General features: G+C 38.6%; 1 protein-coding gene across 6 annotated transcripts in view; it reads left to right on the top strand.

The window, feature by feature from the left end:
- The first annotated feature begins 7626 nt into the window (after nt 1-7626).
- Nucleotides 7627-20563, top strand: part of FAM184A (family with sequence similarity 184 member A) — a 77806-nt gene continuing 64869 nt past the window's right edge. For 5 of the 6 annotated variants that reach the window (XM_027634308.1, XM_027634307.1, XM_027634303.1 and 2 more), the window contains exon 1: nt 7953-8120. In XM_027634308.1, the coding sequence (XP_027490109.1) occupies nt 7953-8120 (168 nt within the window). Of the gene's footprint in view, nt 8121-20563 lie in introns of all 6 variants that reach the window. The other variant, XM_027634302.1, reaches the window with a different exon arrangement.

The following is a 20563-nucleotide window of genomic DNA, read 5'->3' as shown; positions in this document are numbered from 1 at the left end:
ATGTTTGTTTGAGATTTTTCATCATATATTAATAGTCTGAATAATATTTGCATTGGTCAGAATTATTTTTATATTTTAGCCTATAAATCTGCTTTTCCTCCAAAAAGAGAATAAATGCATTACATGCTGTACAACAAATCCAGCATATTAAAACAATGTCAGGATTGAGCTGAGCAAGTCATACTAATATTCCAAAGTAATCTTTACCAGTTGCTACTAAAAGGCCATGCAGATTTCCTTGCATTGGTCTCCTTTCTGAGATGATCGTAGCACTTGTATTAGAAACAACACAGCCCCAGTCACAGCACTCCCTTCCATTTAGTTCAGTCCTTAGAGGAACATTACAGAAGTCAGCAAAATTACTTAATGCATCCCTGGAAGAAACTCCAGTAGTATATCAAAGGTCACTGTGCCTTGCAATAGGAAGGTTTTCATCTTAACGAAGATTAATATGAATGTATTAATTGAATTACCTGAAATGTATTCATTTTTTACTCTGAACAGTCTCCTTAATGAGATATTGTCAGAGGAGCATAAAAATGTAAAAGACCAACAGTCTATGATAAAGACCTTCAAATTCAATTTCACTTAATATATCAACTTTTGTCCTATCTGCTATTTTGTCCATGAGCAAAGCCAAAACCGCTTTCTGACATACGTGGATAAAAGTGTCCCAGGCAGATGATTAGATTTATATTCCAGTGTGGAATGCAAGACTGGATTTTTCCTCTGCAGTAGACAATTCCACGTAATAAAAGTTATGCTAAATTTAGCATATATTGATAAAATTGCATTTTCATGTGCAGAAATGTGTCTACATCTTGAGTCTGAACATAGAAATTAGACGAAGGTTTCTCTGCATCCCTAAATTTATTTGTAGCACTAATCCAAAAAGACCGATTCAAAACATTAAGATCAGGATTTGGTTTGACATATTTCAGGGAGTGAAATCAACAAGGTTGATTTACACAGGTTGTGCAGGAAAGGATGGTAGTTCTTTTAATGTCTGTTAAATTCACCATGAGAGTCCTGCTAAGCAGGCCTGGTTTGAAAATCAAATTCTTTGGCCTCCTTAGACAACAAGACCTCTCTGTTCCCTTCCTCCTGTCCATTCACCATTCCTCTCAAGTACTTGCTCTCAGCTGAGCTGCCAGCTTCACTGTTTTAGGTCTAATTTTTAATATCCAAAAAAACATACATAATTTAAAAATGGAGCACAACAAAAATGAGAAAACCTCCTAAGAAGCAGCTTAAAGCAGTAGCTTACATGTTAAATCTTTGCGGGTGACATGAAAGACTATAAGGACTACTATATCCTATTTAAGGACTTTATTGGCAACTTAGACCAAATGAGTACCATTTATTAAAAAAAACCAAAGCAAAAAAAACCTTGAGGAAAGCCAAAACGAAACATTATTTAGAGTAAGAAGGCTTACTTCAAAAGATATATTTTGCCAGTCAAAATACTTTCTCTAAGCTGAAAATGAAGTGACTAATTACTAAACACCTGTTCCTGAGAGGTTCCATAGGGTTACATGCTACATCTTTATGCAGATGACTGGCATAAAATATTCTGTACAGCTACTATTAACATTTACATGAATTTTTAGCATGAGCTCTGGCTTTCTAATGATCAGCTGACTTGTTAATTTTCTGTCCAGTGATGAGCACCAATAGGTTTAGTTGTCTGTTTTAGTTGGGTTTTTAAACATCTGGGTACTTTCCTGATGTTGGCAAATGCCTTCTTGCCCTGATAAATTAACAAGGGACTAGATTGAAATAGTACTTGACGAAGAAAAAGTTATGAGAACTAATAGAAACACTAGGATTCATCCACTTTTCTCCATCTGTGCAGCTAAAGAGAACAGAAAGGTACCAGATCCTTTCTAAACAAGAGAAAAAATATTTTATACTGCTTAGACTCTTGAAGCATCTTTTACCCAGCTGTGTCTCAGCAATTTCCAGAACAGCACTGAGTGAAACAGCCAACACTTCCTTTATGTGACTCCTGTCTCTAAAGGACAGTCATGTGTAAGCAGTGAGATATTTTTCCAAAGGCGTTAGTTTTTCTTTGTTTCTGTTTCTCCTGCTGCTTTTTTTTAAACTTTGTAAAACAGATCTGTGTTTTCTCTGTAATTTTTATTTTCTTTAAAATGTAACTTCTCTCCTGAACAAAAAAGTGGATCAAGCTTTAAAAACAAAGTTAACTTCTAAGACATCAGAAGAATTGAAAAAGAGAGCTATATCAGAAGATAGAACCATGCACTTTTCTTACTGGTCTTTTTCCTTTACAGTGGACTTTTCAATCCTTAACTACTGTTTTGTGCTTGAAACTAAAATATTATGAAAATCTTTACTTGTTAAAACCAATTGATGTTGATATTGTTAATTTTTCTAATAAAAAGCCATATGCCCCCAACTGCACGCTTCCATGAGAGGGATTAACATTGTTAAATGTTATGCAAGAAAAGATATAAATGGATTTAAGGAAAGAGAGAATTATCTGGAGGTAGCTGCTCATGGGAATTTTTCTGTGTGCCAGTGTACATCTTTACAGAATCTGGAAAATTATTTTCCAAAGAATCAGCAAAAAACCCCAATCACTCAAATACACTTGTTCACAAGTTGCAGGCCAAACACTCTCTCCTCCATCATATCTTGATGGTTGTCCAGTTTGGACACATGCATGAGGTTGTATCATTCCTTTTAGGAATTGATGACTTAAATTATTTTCCAGACACTAACAGTTTCCTAGATGGGCAAATAGATGTAATAAAGACAACAGCTTTATCTGTGTCAGATGTGTGTTCACCATTCTCTGCTTCCTTATTTGAAATACTCAGTTTACACCAGGTTTCCAGACATATTAATTCAAGACTTGCAGGGGTTGAGTCTTTCAAGCTTTGAAGGCCAAGTCAGTGTATAGCCATAAAATTATAAAACTCAAAAGATGTAAGGACTAAAAATCTATCAGGTAGAGTCATAAATCTGTATTTGTCACCCTGTACCACTGCCTCATATTGCCTAAAAGCTTACTTGCATACAGAGGCAAAAAGGTAATTGATTGTACTACTCAGATAAGTATCCTGAAATGCTGATCTGATTGTTTACTTTATATAAATCACAGTCTTGCTAACCCACAAATAAAACAGTCATGAGATTATTACGATATTTAGTTTTTATTTTTGTTTGCTTGTTCACCTCCCCCCTGCATATCCTTCATGATTATATATGCAACCACAGTAAGGCAATTTAGGGTACTCCTTTATTGATGTGAAAATATATATCACATATTATTATCTACAGCTCTAAATCATTATCTACAGCTAACAAAAGAAGCCCTTGTTACTTGCACACTTTCAAAACAAAATGGTTTTTTATGATTTCTTACACAGAAACCTCAGCATCCTAGATTAACCTCAGCCTTAGCAATGAGGTCTTTATGTTAAAGTAGGACATCATGGGCTTATTCAGTTATTATATTCCACCAGGTTTGTTTGGACCAGAAAATTAAACCAGGAATGACAGATATGTTTAAGCTGTGCTGCTGTTATTTTGAATATTTTATACTATTCTTTTAAAAGGTGAATTCTTACTTTATGAAAATAATTAAATTTGTATATAAACTTAAGGTATGTATATAATAAATTATTAGTTAGCATTCTCGTAGAAATAAAGACTTTTTTAAAGAACCACCATATTTTAAGTATTTAGTTACTAAATTTAATTATTTTTAAGTATTTAGTTGCTTTCTTCATACACGTTCACAAAAAAAAAATTAAATTATGGTCAGAGTTGTAGCTGCAGGCTTACAAATTAAACAGCACAAACCTGCAAAGACCAGTAGGTCAAATTTCTCGTTAACCATCCTTTCAGAAAAAGCTGCCGACTTCCTGACATCTTCAGAGTTGTCAAAAGACATTATCACAAACAAGCTTAGCCCTTGTAACATTTTCTGTCTATAAAGAATCAAAAAGGGAGTTTTGTGCCTGTGGCTTGAAAAGAAGGCATACAGTGATTGCACACATTTATCTTAGTCAGAGCTGTGATGAGGTAAATAAAGGAGGGTTTGTGCACATGGAAATCTATAATCCATAATATTTTCAGCAGATTGAATGTAAATGAAATTCTTTCCTGGTTTCACAATTCTCAGTGACGATATTTCATAATTTTAGAAAATGTTACACACACAGCAGAACATTTGAACAGCAAATGTGCAAATAAATAGATAGGCAGTAGATTACAAAAAAAGGCACAGGTAGATTTTCCCACAGGCGATTTTATATCACAAAAAAGCAAAACTACCAAGTCTTGCCCACATGCTGCTATGTATCCATAGCAAATACCTAAAAAAATGCGATCTTAAAGCATATTTTCGAATGCATAAAAAAACGGTCTGTATACATATACCAAGAGCACTCCCACATGGAGCCTATAGTCACATGGACACACTAGATAGACACAAATTGTATCTCACTTACATAACCCCGTGGTGACAGAGACACCAACGGTATCACTGTGCAGCTTTCAGAGCAATGATACACATCAAGAGCCCTGCCTTGTTCCATCGCTTTTTGCACCCTTCAGCAAACCACGAGTGCTGCCTCCTCATTTGCCTCGGGTGGCCTCAGCCCAAGCCCCGGGACACCTTTAGACCTACAGATCCTACTGCACTGATGAGACATGAAATCCCACCCAAGGAAAAGGCACTAGGATCCTGGCTGTGCTGCCGCATTAAGCCCCTTTTCAGCAGTAACCTTAGGAAAACAGGCTCTATCCTACAGATGCAGGCCCGAATGGAAAAGAGCTTAGCAGTCACCGTCTGAGCTCTAAAGGCTGAAAATGTGTAAAGAGAAGCTTGAAAAAATCGGAATATGCAAACTACTACTAAAAGGCACATGAAATATTGACAAAGAATATTTAATCACTTTTTTTAAAATTTAAAAGCACCTAGACAAAACTTACTATTTAGCATCTCAGTACAAGAGGAAGACAAAATTGAAGGTATTTGACTGTTTTGTCAAACGTATATAAGCCTAGCATATATAATTCACTTCAAAATGCTTCGAAACAATGATTTGGGGCCAATATGAACCACAGCAAATGTTGTTCCTTAGATGTGCAAGAAACTGAAAAAATAAAGTAAGGCTTTTTGTCTCAGAAGAAATGTTGATAAACCCAAACCACTCCAATTCACTTGAAAAATAAGTCTATCCAGAATATTTAAAATGTGTAAACTAAAATGAAAATATTCTGTAACTTTTGAGATTTCTAGGACTAATAGTAAATTAAGCCAGCCATTTTTTAATATCGGGGCATTATTAAGCACACTAAAGAAAATGCTCTTTTGCACAAGAATTAAGAAGCTCGCTTAAGGTTGCACAATCAGCCAGACACAAGCATTATCTGTGACAAAGCCTTCACAATCAGTCTACTGCTTTAATTAGTAGTTTGACCTTCCTAGACATGAAAAATCACAGTCTCCTCTGCGACTGAATTATTTTTTAATTTGATAAAACTGAATGTGTTATTCATGGATGTCATCCATGGACACATATTTGAAACAGATGCTCCTAATATTCTTTCTTCCCCTTGTATTTCATCTGCATGAATCAATGGCTGGGTAGGCACCATCTGTCCTTTGTTCTCTGTTGCCAGAATGGGCCACTTCAGAAGGAAAAAAAAAAATCATTGTCAGAATTTCCTGGACAATGCAAATTCTGAGCTTAGCCCAACACAGCTACTGGGATTGAGTTACTTCTTTAATCACTTTGATTAAATCAAAGACTCCTTGTTACTCAAAATAATTTGGGTTAATTATTTTCTTCATTATATGAGACTTTTCCCAGAATCTCCTTAGTTTTTCTGGCCCTTTTTAAAATACCTTTCCAGTGTGTTGACGCATGGAAACTGCAGATCCCAGAACTCTATGAAAGTACTCCCCATGTACTCTCACAATCAATCTGTACAAAAGTACCAACTGTACCTTCTGGACAGTGACCAGTCTATGTATCAAAGAACCTAATTTAACCCATGACCTCAGGTTTGCACTGGCAGTTCATATTTAGTTGGCTATTTACCATACAATATAAGCATGAATCTCTATCAGCAAGCAAGGCACACTGCTTGCTGATTTATACAGATTTCTTCTTATAATTTACTATTCCATCTACTTCTAATATTTGCAAATTTTAAGTGATACTTTTCTCCATATTGTTGCTGAGAAGTCTGTTGCTCAGACTTAGCTGTGTATTTTTGTGGTTTGCCTCTTTAATTTCTGTCTGCCTACAAAGTATGCAGGTAAAGAAGAGATTTTTAGAGCAGAAAAAAAAGCAGTAAAAAGATAAACTACTCAACAGACAGTACTGAGGACTCTGTAAAAGATGAGTGCAGAGGCTGTTAATCAGGGAATCAGATGTGTCCAATCCCATTAATATATATATTCTCACATGGCCAGAGCCTAGCAAGGAGATGTTAAATTGTTAAAGAGGGTGGCGGATCTCAGGAGTCACACAGGATGGGAACTGAAGAAGAGAGCAGGCAAACCCAGGCCAAAGGACATGCTAAATCTAGCTGTGAATCCCCTCTGTCGGGAACCTTTGTTCCATGCTCATCAGCCAGTGGGCCACTGGCTATAGAGGCAGTGTCTGCGGCTATGGGAGAGACTGGGTGGCTCAGGTGGATGCCTCCCCACTCACCAGCCAGGTCAACCCAGCATCTGTGAGCACTGAGTTGTTTCTTCACAGAATCAATTAGGTTGGTAAAGACCTTTGAGATCATTGAGTCTGAGTCTTGTCCTAACACCGCCATGTCAACTATACCATGGCACTAAGTGCTTCATCCCATCTTTCCTTAAACACCTCCAAGGACTCCACCATCTCCTTGGGGAGTCCATTCCAACGTCTAATCACCCTTTCTGTGAAGAAATTCCTTCTAATATCCAGCCTAAACCTCCCTTGGTGCAGCTTAAGACTATGTCCTCTCCTCCTGTCGCTGGTTGCCTCGGAGAAGAGGCCGATCCCCAATTTCCCTCAAAACCTGAGGTAATCGTGCAGTCCCGTGCTTACTTCAGGTACTACAACTTTAACTCGGTCCTTTCCCTTACCACCTACTGCTGTGAGGGGACAGCACACACCAATACGTACCAGTACATCCCCGAGGACCAGCAACACCTCACCCGCTCCATTCGCTCACACACACCGCACCATAGCGCCCCCGGTGCCCACCCAGTGTTGGGGACGCCCACCCTGGCCACCCCTCGCCGCACGCGGGGGGCTTCCCGCGAGAGAAAGGCTTAGGCGACCAGCATACCTACCCCGATCCCTACCACAAGAAGGGCAGCGCTGCCTAAAACCCGATCCCCACCCCCGCCCCCATCTTGCCCAAGCCCCCGCGGCGGGAGGGACCTTCTCCGCCCCCGTCCCCGCCCGCAGGAGTGGCGGCAGGCTCCCGGCTCCCGCGGCCGCGGGGGCGGGCCGGGGGCGCTCGGCGCGGTGCCGGGGCCGCGCTCGCTAGGGGGCGCGCACGGTCACGGCTACAGCCACCGCCACAGCCACAGCCAGACCTACAGCCGGAGCCGCGGCCGCTCCGCGGGCGGGGCCGGAGAGTGACGCGAGGCTGCGCGGCGTAAGCAGCCCGGCGGCGGCCCCGGCAACCGGGGAGTGCTGCTGCTGCTCCTGCTCCGCGCCCCACCGCAAGGACCGGCCTCCCTCCGCCCGCTGCCGGCGGAGCGGACGGGGAGCAGGACGAGGCGAGGAGAGGCTGGCGCCGCTTCTCGCAGCGGCCCCCCGAGCTTTGGCGCCGCAGCCCGGCGTGGCTGGCGGGAGCGGCGGCCGTAGGAAGCGCCCGGGGCGGGAGGAGCCGCCTCGGGCAGCGGATCGCGGCCCTCGGGTGCGAGGCAGGGCCGGCGGCGTTGGAGGAGCCCGAGCGGCGGCGGGGGCCGTGCGGTGAAGATGGCGACCCCGGGGATGGGCTGGCAGCAGCCGCAGCACGGCTACGGCGGCGGCTCCGCGCCCGGCGCGGGGAAACTCGGCTCGGGCTCGGCACAGGCGGGGCTGGGCGCCGAGCACAGCCCGGACCTGCACTTCAAAATGAGCAAGAAGATCGCCCAGCTGACGAAGGTGAGGGAGACGCGCCGAGTTCTCTGCCGCCTCGGTTGTCTTCGCGCTCCGCGGTGTCTTTGCGCCTTGCTGTCGCGTGGGCAGGGATGGGCCTGGAGAGGGGCTCGTTGTTGGGATTGGTGGCAAATCCAGGAGGGATGCAGCCGGGTGTGTGCCTCGGAGGCTGTGCCTGGAGCGGCCGAGTTGCCCCGCGGAGCATCCTCGTTCCCCGGGGGCCAGAGCTTGACGTGCCCCGCGGTCCCGCGGACTGGGAGCCCGGGGTTGGAGGCGGACCGCTCACGGGAGATGCCGCAGTACCGGCCCCCGGTAGTTGTGTCCGAATCCCACCTAGCGCGGCCACCTATCCCGCTGTGTAGGAGCGGGTCCCTGGCTGCTGGGCTGGTACTTGATATTTATTCAGTGAAAATTACAGCTTCTCTTCTAGCTCTTTTTTAAGCCCTTCTCCAGATCTCTTTAAATTGTGAAATTCAAGTGTTGCTTGCCTTCCGTTTGCTGTAGTGCTGTTATTTTAGGTGTCTGGTAATAGCTTAAGTGCCTTAGATGGCGAGAGCGAAGAGTGAGAAAATCTCTGGTCTAGTATTGCTGATTGAACAGATTTCATTGTGTCATCCCTAGCCTAGAAAATACATTGTATCTTTCATAGGGGCTGGAGTCAAGCTACGAGGTGTTTTTGAAGCGTAGGGAAGGTAAGGCTGGTAGGCCCCGTGTTTCAGATGTGATTGCAGCTGTGATTTACTTAACATAACTTAAAAGAATGCTTTGGTGCTGTAATGTTTCTTGTGTGATGCTCAAGCTGTAGGCGAATAGCCTTGTTTAGGGAATGAGAGGCAGATTATCTTTGTTAAAGAGAAAGCAGAAGAAGTCATTTCTGTCGAGAATTACATAGCTAAAACATTTAAAGGTAATTTAAAAGCACTGTGGAACTGCTAGTATTCTTCAAATGCTAAAATGGATGAAGGTGACATTTCGTTGGAACTAAGAATGAAGACTGCTGGCAGTCTCACAGCAGAGGCAGTTCATATTTATTTACAGTTGATGCACTATCGACCAGTTAAAAATAGTATTTATCATGGCACGCTGTGCACCTTCATGTGTTGGAAAACTGATGACTGAGGGGTATTTTGTCTTAGAATTCAGAGTGCAGTTCCTTTCTATGTTAATATCAGTGGAATTCTAATTTCATAAGGAGAAAAGTTGAAATAAAATAAGCTGAGGAATCTCCTTGGTTTTGCTCCCTGTGCATACAAATCACAAATTAAAACATTAAAGGTGTTACTATAGACTTGTGCTCCCTGAAAGGTGCAGAAAGCACCTGGAGACCATAAACATGTATTAGGCTTACCTGAAGGCCTAGTGCATATGCAAAGTAATACTTTCAAAGACTAATTTGATTTTGTGTGTGTGTCTTTGATATATTCCCTTACTTTCTCTAGGAAACTACCCAGCAGTTTATAGTTTATTTCAGGAATAGCATTCCCCCTCTGTTGTGGAGTCATTTGTGCATACCCATGAGTTCCACATCACTGGGCATGTGCCCTGTGCACTCTCAGTTATGCATCAGATATCTTGAGGTGGATGTGGGCTAAATATGGATTTAAATGCATGATGATGAAATATTTTGAACATCTGTATTGGAAAATGTAAAAAGAGTGAAAGTAAATACTGTTTTTTCTTCTAATTGTTTTTATGACCCATACTGAGTTCATCTAAAATTCTATATATTGTGTGCATGTCTGTCCTGACAAAGACTTCAGAGTAGTGCAAATGATTTGTCTTCTGATTGTGTATTTAAAATAATTGTGAACTATATGCTTGTAAAAGGAGTTTACAAGTGAATTAGTCTTTTGCTGGACTGGAATCTTGTATGTGTTTCCCAGTGACTTGCAGATTCTGGCAATATTTTAATTTGTGTGTTTGTGTTCTGTTTTCAAGTTTTAGGGAGAAAACTTGGAAAATCAGCTGATCTTTACATTGAGTGAAGGCCTGGAGTGAATAATAGTATTTTTAAATGTAAACCAGGATGTATATAGAAATACTTCTCTTGCACCTATTGCAACAATAAAATTAAGACTTTAAAGATTAGAAGTGCTGTATAAGATTAATTTCATTAAGGTAATTAATGAAAATTTCATTTTGACAGTTTTGTAGTTAGAGTGCTACATTTCTGTTTGTTACTTGACCTTTCAGAAAGAGAAGCTTAAAAGAAGTATAGAAACTTCTGGGTAAAGTATAATGTAAACTTTCTAATCTACTCTAGAATCTGAAGCCTGATTTGATAGCTGGCTGCAGAAATGAACCTTAATAAAGGACTCAAGCTACAGGGAAAAAATATACACCCACTACTTAATGTCTCAAGGTGAGAGTTAACTGTCAGAGAAGAATTAACTTCACTTTGCAGAAGATTTCTTGAAGTAAGTTGTTGCAAAAAAGATTTTAGGATATTTCTATTAAGGTCTTTTGACCAGATTCTGCTGTTCTAACTTTGTCAAGTGCTTACTACCTTGTGTGTATAAAATCCCTCTTCGGTAGTTTAGGAACTTAGTTTTAGGAAAGCCACTTCTTAATTGTGCTTCTCAAGTCATTTAATGTCATATGTAAGATACTTCTCACACACATTTCCCCTGTTTTCCCCATTTATTTATTTTTGACTTCCAACTTTCCTCTAAGAGTGTGTTGAAGATATATTAACTCTTTCTATGGATTTAGAGCTTGAGTCAGGCACTTTACCAGGTCAAAGCAAACCCACTAATATAGTATAGTTGAAGGAAATCCAAATACACATTGTCAAAGGAATATACACAGTTAAGTTATCCAGACAGCTTCTGTCTTCTGACGAAAGGAATGTGACTCAATAGTTTATTTTTGCCTATCCTTGTACAGTTTGTATTATGAGCTGTGATTAGGAGCAGAAGAAAATGCTTTCCCTACAGAAGATGCAGGTCACTCATGAATTAAATGTAAAATTCAAAAATTAGGATTCCTCTCTTACTTTCTTGCATCACTTAGAGGGAATCTGATGTTTTAGTCAAAGCAATACAGGAACACAAAGTAAAAGGTGGAATTTGTTTAATAACTGGATTTAATCACTAATTCAGAGTGAGGCAAAATAAGGTAGGAATCAATTTCACTAAGCATAACACTTCTGAAGTGCTTTACTATATTTTTACTTTTGGGCGTGAGAGAAAGACTTACTTGATTTAACTTTATTGTGCTTAATTCACAGGGGAAGTTAAAACAAGTAGTTCGAAATGCAGCTTTAAAAAATAAGATGATACTTCGTGTCATGTTCAAAGACTGCAGTAAATTGTAACTGAAGCAATTTTAGGTCTTCCTCTTCAGTATAAGCTCCTTATTTTCAGGCATTTTGAAAGATCTGTGTAGCAGTTTGGGATAAAGGAGCATCTGACACAAAGATTAAAGCCAACAAGAAATAAACTGCGATTATGAGATTGCATATATGCTTTTGTACTACTGCATGCAGGAGTGCCAATGCAGTGTTGAATTATGCCTGCTGCAGATGAAAATATGCAAACTAATTAAATATGTATGCATAAGACAACTGGAATAGAAACAAAAAGCAAGTTGCTGCTACGCTTGCATCAATAGGAGAGAATGGCACTAGTTTTTAGTATTGCCAGAAGAATTCAAGTGGCTTGGTTTTTTGGTTTGTTGGGGGTTTTTTGTTGTGGGGTTGGGTTTGTTTTTTATTCTTTTTGTGATGTAATTTTTAGCTTGAACATTTGTGATAAAGAAATCTATATCCTAAATGTGCCTGCAAAGTCTGTTGTCCAAGCTTTGTGACATCAACATAAATCTTTTACTTTTACGGAATAACTGCATGATCCGTGCTGGGATTATAAAATGAGAATCTTCAGTATTGGTTGTTGTATGATATTAGTTGCAGACATTTGGCATTAACTGGAGTAGCTCTGAAGAGAAGGAAGCACTTGGGAGCGTTGATTGATAAGAAACTCAGTATGACCCAGCGATGTACTCTTGCAGCCCAGAAAACCAGCCCAGTATCCTGGGCTGCATTAGGAGAACTGTGACCAACAGGTTGAGGGAGGTGATTGATTCTCCCCCTCTACTTTGCTCTCCTGAGATCCCACCTGGAGTACTGCGTCCAGCTCTGAGGTCCCCGGCATAGGAAAGACCTAGACCTGCTAGAGTGAGTCCAGAGAAGGGCCCCAAGGACTATCAGGAAGCTGGAGCTCCCCTCCCATGAAGACAGGCTGAGAGAGTTGGAGTTGTTCAGCCTGGAGGAGAGAAGGCTCTGGGGAAACTCTACAGCAGCCTTCTAGTAACTAAAGGGGCCTGGAAGTGAGCTGAAGAGGGACTTTTTACAAGTGCATGTAGTGATAAGACTAAAGGGAAATGGCTTTAAACAGAAAAAGGATAGATTTAGATTAGGTAGTAGGAAGAAATTCTTTCCTTTGAGGGTGGTGAGGCACTTGAACTGGTTGCCCGGAGAAGTTGTGGATGCCTCATCCCTGGAAGTGTTGAAGTCCAGGCTGGATGGGGTTTTGAACAATCTGGTTTAGTGAAAGGTGTCCCTGCCCATGGCAGAGGGGATTGGAACTAGATGATCTTTAAGGTCCTTTCCAACCCAAACCATTGTATGATTCTGGAAGAAGGGTCTGTAAGTGCTATGCAGATGATCTGCATCCTACAGTTATAATTTCTGTCTATTTAGTAAAAAGAAAAGCTGTACAAATTTCTAATGTTTTTCCTTGGTACATTCTTAGAGCTGGATAGTTCAGTTATGGAAAGGTTTCAAAAAACTCAGTTCAAATACTAGGGCTACAAAGTTATCCAAGGCACATCATACTTGAGTAAACAAGAATCTAGAATCTGAAACTCTTGAGACGAGATTCTGTTCTCAACTCTTCCAACAACTTCTTGTCTAAATTTGGGAAAATGCTTTTTTTAACAAAAAAATAATTTTCTCCTTTGATTTTCATTCTGTTATCCTGTGTTAGAGATAAGGTCTTAGACAATAGACATTAATGTTGTAGTTAACCCAGTGAGTTTCTAGGGGATGTAAATTTATTTCAAAGAATGAAGAGCAATTTTGATGATCTTTAATTCAGATGTTTATGTTTCTTATTGTATGTGCTCTTTTTCTGGGATGGTTAAAGGTTTCTCTCAGTTATTGCAGAATGCAGTTCTATGGAACCTTATAAGGTTCCTTATAAGCTATAAGGTTTAACTTATATTAATGATTCTTAACAAAATGTTTCCAGTGAAACTTTGTCAGTTTTCATTTGCAAGTATTCTGCCTCAGGGAACAAAACAACTAAACCTCTTGCAGAGGGTTCATTGTGCACAGGATTATAAGAAAACTAAAAAAAGAGCCGTTAAAAACAGGGAAGAAATGTGAATCTAAAAATCTCTGTAGAACTGTTTTGATGTTAGCTGTCATCATGTGATGGTTGATACCATTAACAGTTTTGTAAAAACTTTGGATTTAGCTTTTTAAGCAGCCTTATGTGATCTCTCCAGTGTGTGTTAACATTGGCAGTAGGCCAGTATTTGCTAACAGTTCTAGGATTGCATGAAAAGAACTGAAATTTTGAGGCGGGTGTGATTTAAGTACATATTTTAATGTCAGTAGTTTTCATATGCTTCTGACTGGTAGTGTGGGAATAAATGTTATGTTATTACATTAAGAAATGGTTTTCAAGAACTTAAAGATATGAAAATGTAATATTGGATATTCAATTCATTTACATTTCTCTGGAGATATTTAATTTTGTTTTGTGTTAATTATTCCAAAGATAGCTGAAGTAAGTCTTCTAAGACAGGAGAGACTGAAGGTAGGAACTGAGAAAGTTAGACATAGACGATATTTCTGAAGCAAGTGTTGTAAAATTTTTCTTTTTTAAATCATGCTAGTGTAGTCTCTCCATCTTCCCTGTCAGACTCTTTCCACATGGTGTTCTGTGTCCTTGTTCTGCAGTAATTATGGTCTTAGCAAGGGATATTCATAGAAGAGAAGTTTTCTGTGCCCATAGTGGTATAAGGACAAAGATGGAACTGGGTAAAAATGTCATGTCTTTAATACCATCTGGTAGAGTTCGGAAGAAGTAGAGCTTCAAGGCTCTCAATATCTTCTGCAGGCCTTCAATAAAACCATCAGTTATTGTCTTTATCCAAATACTTGCTGGCTGATGTACTGGAAATTGCTTTAAAGCACCTGTGGCTTCCTTCCATGTTTTGTAGGACAAGAATTATGGTATTTGGTGTTCTAGTTAGTATGCTCTTTGTTTCTAAAGAAGAGATTAGGCATCTTTAAAAAAGAAAAGGGGGAAAAAAAAAGAAAAAGGTTGACAATCCTGATATGATGTCTGGGAACTCTTATTTAGTTCTGTGATTTTCCAATCAGGACTAATTGAAATAAGTTAATTATTGTGATACTTAGGAGACCTCAGGACCATATATCTGTCTCAAATGGTTCTTCCATTCATTATCATTGCAAACTTAAGAGGTGAGACATACTTTCTGCATGGATCTGGTATGGGTATATTTTAGAGCTCGGTGTTGTGATATGTGTGAATTAGGTCAATGACTTCACAGTCTTTTATCACAAGACATCAAGAAGAAAGAAGTAGGACAAGAATGAAATATTTTTAATATTAAAAAATATATACTCAAGTAAAATTCCTTTACTCTCCACGAACATAGGTTTAATGGTTGTCTAGTAACTTGTAGTTCTTTTGAGACTACTGACAGCTTTATGTTCTAAAGATATTTTCTGTATGTGTGTGTAATTGAAAGTGTGATGGTGTTGAAGAAGTGTCTGATCACACATTCACATAAGCTACTAGTCTAAAATGCCTCTTTAATATGCTTGTGCATATATGAGCTTCTCTGAGATCATTTTGGTTTCGGTGTTTTTTCTCCACATTTTACAAACATCCAGAAGAATACTCTAAATGAAACAACAAATAAACTGGGGGAGAGGATGAATAATATGACCTGACACCTAGGAACATCGTTTAGTGGTGGATTTGGAAGTGTTAGTTTACAGGTAGAGCTGATGATCTTAAGGATCTTTTCCAACCTAAATCACTCTATGATTGTGTATGTATCCTCTTGCTTATTCTTATTCATCCCTACAATCAAATAATATAGAGTTACAAGGAGCTGGAAAACTGTTAGATGTTATTGCTCTGGTACTTACTTCAGCTGTTAAATCCTATGCATCAGCACACTAAGGGTATTTAAAGAAAAACCTGAAAGATAGGGATTTTAGTATGATGTTAAATGTTATCAACATGTCAAAATTTAAAAACTAAAGAAGAAAGAACATACAGGTCATAAATGAAACCTGATATTGCAACATCCATGAAATTTAAAATCTGTCAACCTTCAGCTGCTTTTTACATAGGATGATATAAAGTTTGTGAAAAAAATTAAGAAATATTTTGAATTTATTTTGTTTTGGGGTTTTGTTGTTATTACAGTTTTAAGCTAAGTACTGCATGATGAAAGAAGTCTTTTACAATTTTCTTGATTTAGATAAAATCAATAATGTGCCAGTTGAGAATTAAGAACGTAATACTGAAATCTTTCCTCCAGATACAAAAGTTGTAAAGTGGAGAGTCTTTTATGTATTTGAAAAATGAACTCCCTGTAACTGTACAAGGTATTTATAGATTAATTTCTCTGTGCAGTTATAAATTAGCATATGTACAGGACATTGAAGTACTCAATTCTGCAAGATTTTGACAAGTCTTATAAAAATGTATCAGCAGAAGACAGCCTGGGTTGGTTTTTGTTTGGGTTTTTTGTTTGGTTGGTTTTTTTTGTTTTGTTTTGTTTTTTGGGGGGGTTTTTTTGTGTGTGTATGTGTTTTTGGGGCTTTTTTTGGGGTTGGTATCTGGAATACCATGAATGCGCAAAGAAGTTGTTTCAAATGGATGAGACTTGCCACTTCTTTAGAAGAAGTCAGATTACAATTTAATCTTAGACATAGTGGTGTTGTACTTTCTTCAAACGCAGTAAAACTGTATTTAGCAATAGCACTGTTTCTATGTTTGAATATTTATTATTGTCATGCAACCTATTGGTCACACATACTTTGTTTTTTCATGTCTAGAAGTACAATTAGAGGCTTACTGCATCTAATACATGTGCAAAAGTGTTAGTTGTCATAAGTAATTGTATTGGTATAGCAACTTCTAGCCTTAAGTAGCTTCTAAGAACTGAAATTATTTCAGTATCTCATTCTCTGAACTCGGGCTTTGGCTTTAATGAAACCAGTAATTTTGTCAGTGACATTGACAAAAGGTTTCCCACCCTTCCAATTCTCCATTGAAAGCTTCATTCTCCTTTTAACTGTGTTGAGGAGGAGGGCATTACCTTAAATAGTCACTAACTTTTTCTTACTGTTTGCAGGCTTACTGTTAAACAAACCCAGCAAATCTCAACATAACATTATGAAATCAGATGTATATGTCTCTTGGCTGATTCAAGTTTGGCAGTAGTAAGCCAGGCTTCTGTGTATTTTTCTAATGACTGATGTCATACCAGTAACCAAAGGCACTGCATTCCAAAAATAACCAGAAGAAACAAAACCAGTCTAAAGCTATTCACCATCTTGTCCTACTTAATGCATATTACCTGGTTCTGTTTCCTCAGTCAGGCTCTTCTAACTGAATCTAGAAGGGTAGGAGGAAGAAGAGCCTTTTGCTGCAGTTGTCACTTGGCTAGTCTCAAAATGACAGCTTTTAAAAATAGCTACTGTTAAAAAGTTCATTAAGTCCTTCTTGTTCAAGATGCTGCCATTAAATGAAAGACGACCTTTCAAGTACAAAAAGTAGTATGAGGTGAATATAAGAAATATTTACTTTCTATTTTCTTTTTTTATGAGATTAAAGTAATCTTTCCATCCAGTTTCCTAAAATTTAACTTCTACAAACCTGAATTGTAATGTCTTTATAAGCAGGTGCGCTATAATCCAAAGATTTTTAATGGAACAATGTTTTTGCTCAAAACATGACTGAAAGCTATAACTTTTAGTAAAAGGTGTCTGACACTGCCTTCTTAGATCTCGTATTTTGCAATATGTATGCTGATGTCTTCGGATAGGTCGTACTCAAATGTATTACAGTAATCTTCTATGACTGTCTTTGTCCTTTCAAAATTTGACAAATGAAAATAAAGGTAATTTATTTCTGTAATAAAGGTTAAGAAAGGACTTTAATTTTTTGATTTAACTGCTTTGTATAATTATAAGTGTAGATTTCACTCTTCAAATGTAGTTTATTGTAGCTGGTAGTAATAAGTAATCAATTATATGTTTATAGGCTAAAAAAAGTGCAACAGCTTGAAAATCTGTATATGTGTTTCTTCTCAACATTAGCCTGTATTGCTGACATAGTTTATTTATTAAAAAAAAATACTTTTTGTGTTGTGCCACAGAATGGTAGAAATTTATTTGAAACTTCTAATCTGTTATTATGGTTAAGTTGTTGACTAGCTTTCCATATTGTATCTAACATTATAGTGTTGATTTACAGTTCCATTAAATTCCTATGCCATAAAATTCAGTCAGACCTTTCTTTGTCCCCTCTCTTTTTTTTTTTCTTTTCTTTTGTTTTAAAAGCATGTGTCCATTTGCTTTATGCTGAGCCTGGGCTTTGACACAAAGATCAGTTTACATGTTCTTTGAACTGACCTGGGAGTGTTCTGTGGCCATTCGTTCTCCTCCCATGGTTCTTGTCTTGCCTTTCATTATTTCCATGCTCTGCTTCACATCTTGTGAATGGTCCATATTGTGGATCAAAAAGGTATACATGGCAATTTGGTGTATTAGGTATATTCTGTCTTACCTCGAAATACCGAATGCAAACAGTTGCAATTTTTATCATTATGTTTGGACAGGCACTGCATTAGTAAGTATCTCCCTGCACCTTCTGTACAAGTGAAGAGCATGAAGCAAGTTTAGCTTCTGTTCATTTGCATTCTTTTTCATAGCTGTGAGTTGATACTGTAGGATAAACTAGATTTCAAATCCCAGATTGTTGTTTTTTGTTTTGTTTTGGGGTTTTTTTGACAAAGCTGTTTGTGTAATAGATGATTTTCCTCTAATGGAAATTTTAAAATGTTTTGGGTTGGGGTTTTGCTGTTGTTGTTTTGTTTGTCTTTTCTTTTTCTGTGTGTGGTTTTGTTTGTTTTTTTATGGACTTATGCTCGCTGGTCCTGAGGGAAACTAGATTTCCTGCTTTCAAAACACTGTTAATTTGGTGAAGTTGGAGACAGAAGTAAAATGCCTGTTCACTATAGGATATACAAAAGAGTTACATGATGATCATAAACTGTAGCTTCTGTGTGTGCCTATATGAAATTTTTGTAAAGAAAGTCTTAATGAAGTCCTGACTCATGTGGTATATTTGACTCTGGATTTGCTATTAAACTTGAGCCTTGTCTGTTCTTATGTATAGAAAAGGTATTCTTATAGAAAAATGAATAATTTATTTAAGGCTACAGAAAGAAATAAAGTTCTCTAGTCTGGGAAGCATAAAAACCCAGTAGCTTTGTCAAAGAATTGAGAGTAGTCTTAAGTTTATCTACAAGAACTGATTGACATATATATGTTAGTGAAGGCTGAGGCTGTGTGTGTGCTTTGTGGAAGACTTGTGAGGCTCTGCCCCTGCGAAGAGGAGCCTTGTGTGGCGCTTTACCCGTCGGCTGTGTTGGCACTGTTGAATTGTTCTCTTGCCCCGTGTTGCTCCGTGGCCGGCCGGGCGGCAGCTGCCACTCTGGGGTGCCGAGTGCGGGGCTGCCTCGACGTTTTAGCTTCACTGGTGTCAACAGCAGCCGAGTTTTACTTGGTTTATGCAAACCAGTACATTTCCCTAGTGGCAAGATCTCGTTAGAGGCCCGACTTATATAACTACAATTTCCCAATCCTTTCATGTAGTCAGTGTGGCGAACTATAACATTGATTACGCTGAACACTGTGAAAGTGAGTGCAGTGAATTATTTCTCTGAAAGTGTGTGCCATGCCATTTTGTAGTGTCTTCACAAGAGCCAGACCAAAAAAAAAAAAAAAAAGGACAAAGAAGTGAAAATAAAAACAAGCACAAGCACCAGAATTTTTCTGAGAGTTCTGTCAGCTAGCAAATTAAGAAGTATTTGAGTATATCTGAATAAGCACCAGTACTTCATTCACATTGTTGGCACTCTGAAAGGGGGGTTCATGTTTGATTTTTCTAAAGCTGACTTAGGAAACATACAGAAAAATCTCTTGATTTATTCCTACAGGATTTGTATTTGTGTTTATTCTGTTCTGAAATAGCTGCATTTTTAGCTTTTAAGGACCTTAAAAACTTGGAAATACAATTGTCTTGTCATGAAATTCGTTCAAGGTATGTATTCTATTTCTGGATGTTGCCCACAGTATCTAAGATTTGCAAGCCCTCAAAACAAGAGGAAATTGCATCTTGAAACAACATACTACTTAAAAACCACTTATTTTGATGATTAATCAAAACCAATGATACGGGTCTGTAAGATGACTACCTTTTTCACCTTTTTTCACCACTTAGGTGTTACTACTTCTTGGTTTAGGAAATCCTGAACTTAATATCACTCTGGTGAGAGAAAATCCATTTGTTTGTATATGGAATATATAGAAAGTGAAGAGTGAAGATCCTTAGGGATCTTTTATACCTGAAAGGCTAAGATCAAATATGCAAATATTCAAGAAATAAATGTGAAGGGAAATGCAGCTTTGAGACTAAAACACAACTTGAGAGTAGCCTTTGGTCTATCCTGTTTTCTTTGCAGCAATTTAAGGTCTAATCGTATAGCAGATACGTCAACTATATTCTAGCTAGGTGATTAGAGGGTAAATGTGATTCTTTCTCTCAGGAAAGCAGATTGGGGAATTTGTACATCTGTCACTGAATCTTTTTTCCTTTTTTTTTTTTTTTATTATGCTTCTCAAGATTTAATGTCTTGGGAAATCGCCCAAAGCTAACTGTGCTACAGATTTGTAATGCTTGTTTCTGACATAACCTTATTGTTAGAGGTTAACATGCCAAAACTGAAAAGGGCTTTTGATTGGGTGTTGGTACTGCCACACCTCTCCCAGCACAAGGGTATTGATTTGTTGTTGCAGGTATATCATGAATAAGTGTAACAGGAGGAAGTAGTTGTTACCAGTTGAATGAAGAGTGAATACCTCTGTTATTCCTGTTCATTAGAGGGCTAATCCTTGCATATGATCCCAAAGCACTGAAAACTTCAGTTTTCTTTTTTTTAATGTGGCCTGAGAAACTGAGATGGTCGGGTTTCTTTAGCTTCTGTCAGACCTCAAGGTTTGGAGTTTTTGTAATGGAGTACAAGGGAAATCTAATTCTTGGTAAGTGCAGGGGTTTACTTTAGTAACCAGTCCATTACTACTTTTTGCATATTTTTAGATGTTCATGTTT

The sequence above is a fragment of the Corapipo altera genome, unplaced genomic scaffold (genome assembly GCF_003945725.1).
Source record: "Corapipo altera isolate COAL_440 unplaced genomic scaffold, ASM394572v1 2b, whole genome shotgun sequence".
NCBI lineage: Eukaryota > Metazoa > Chordata > Aves > Passeriformes > Pipridae > Corapipo > Corapipo altera.
This window is presented reverse-complemented; position numbering and strand designations above follow the sequence as displayed.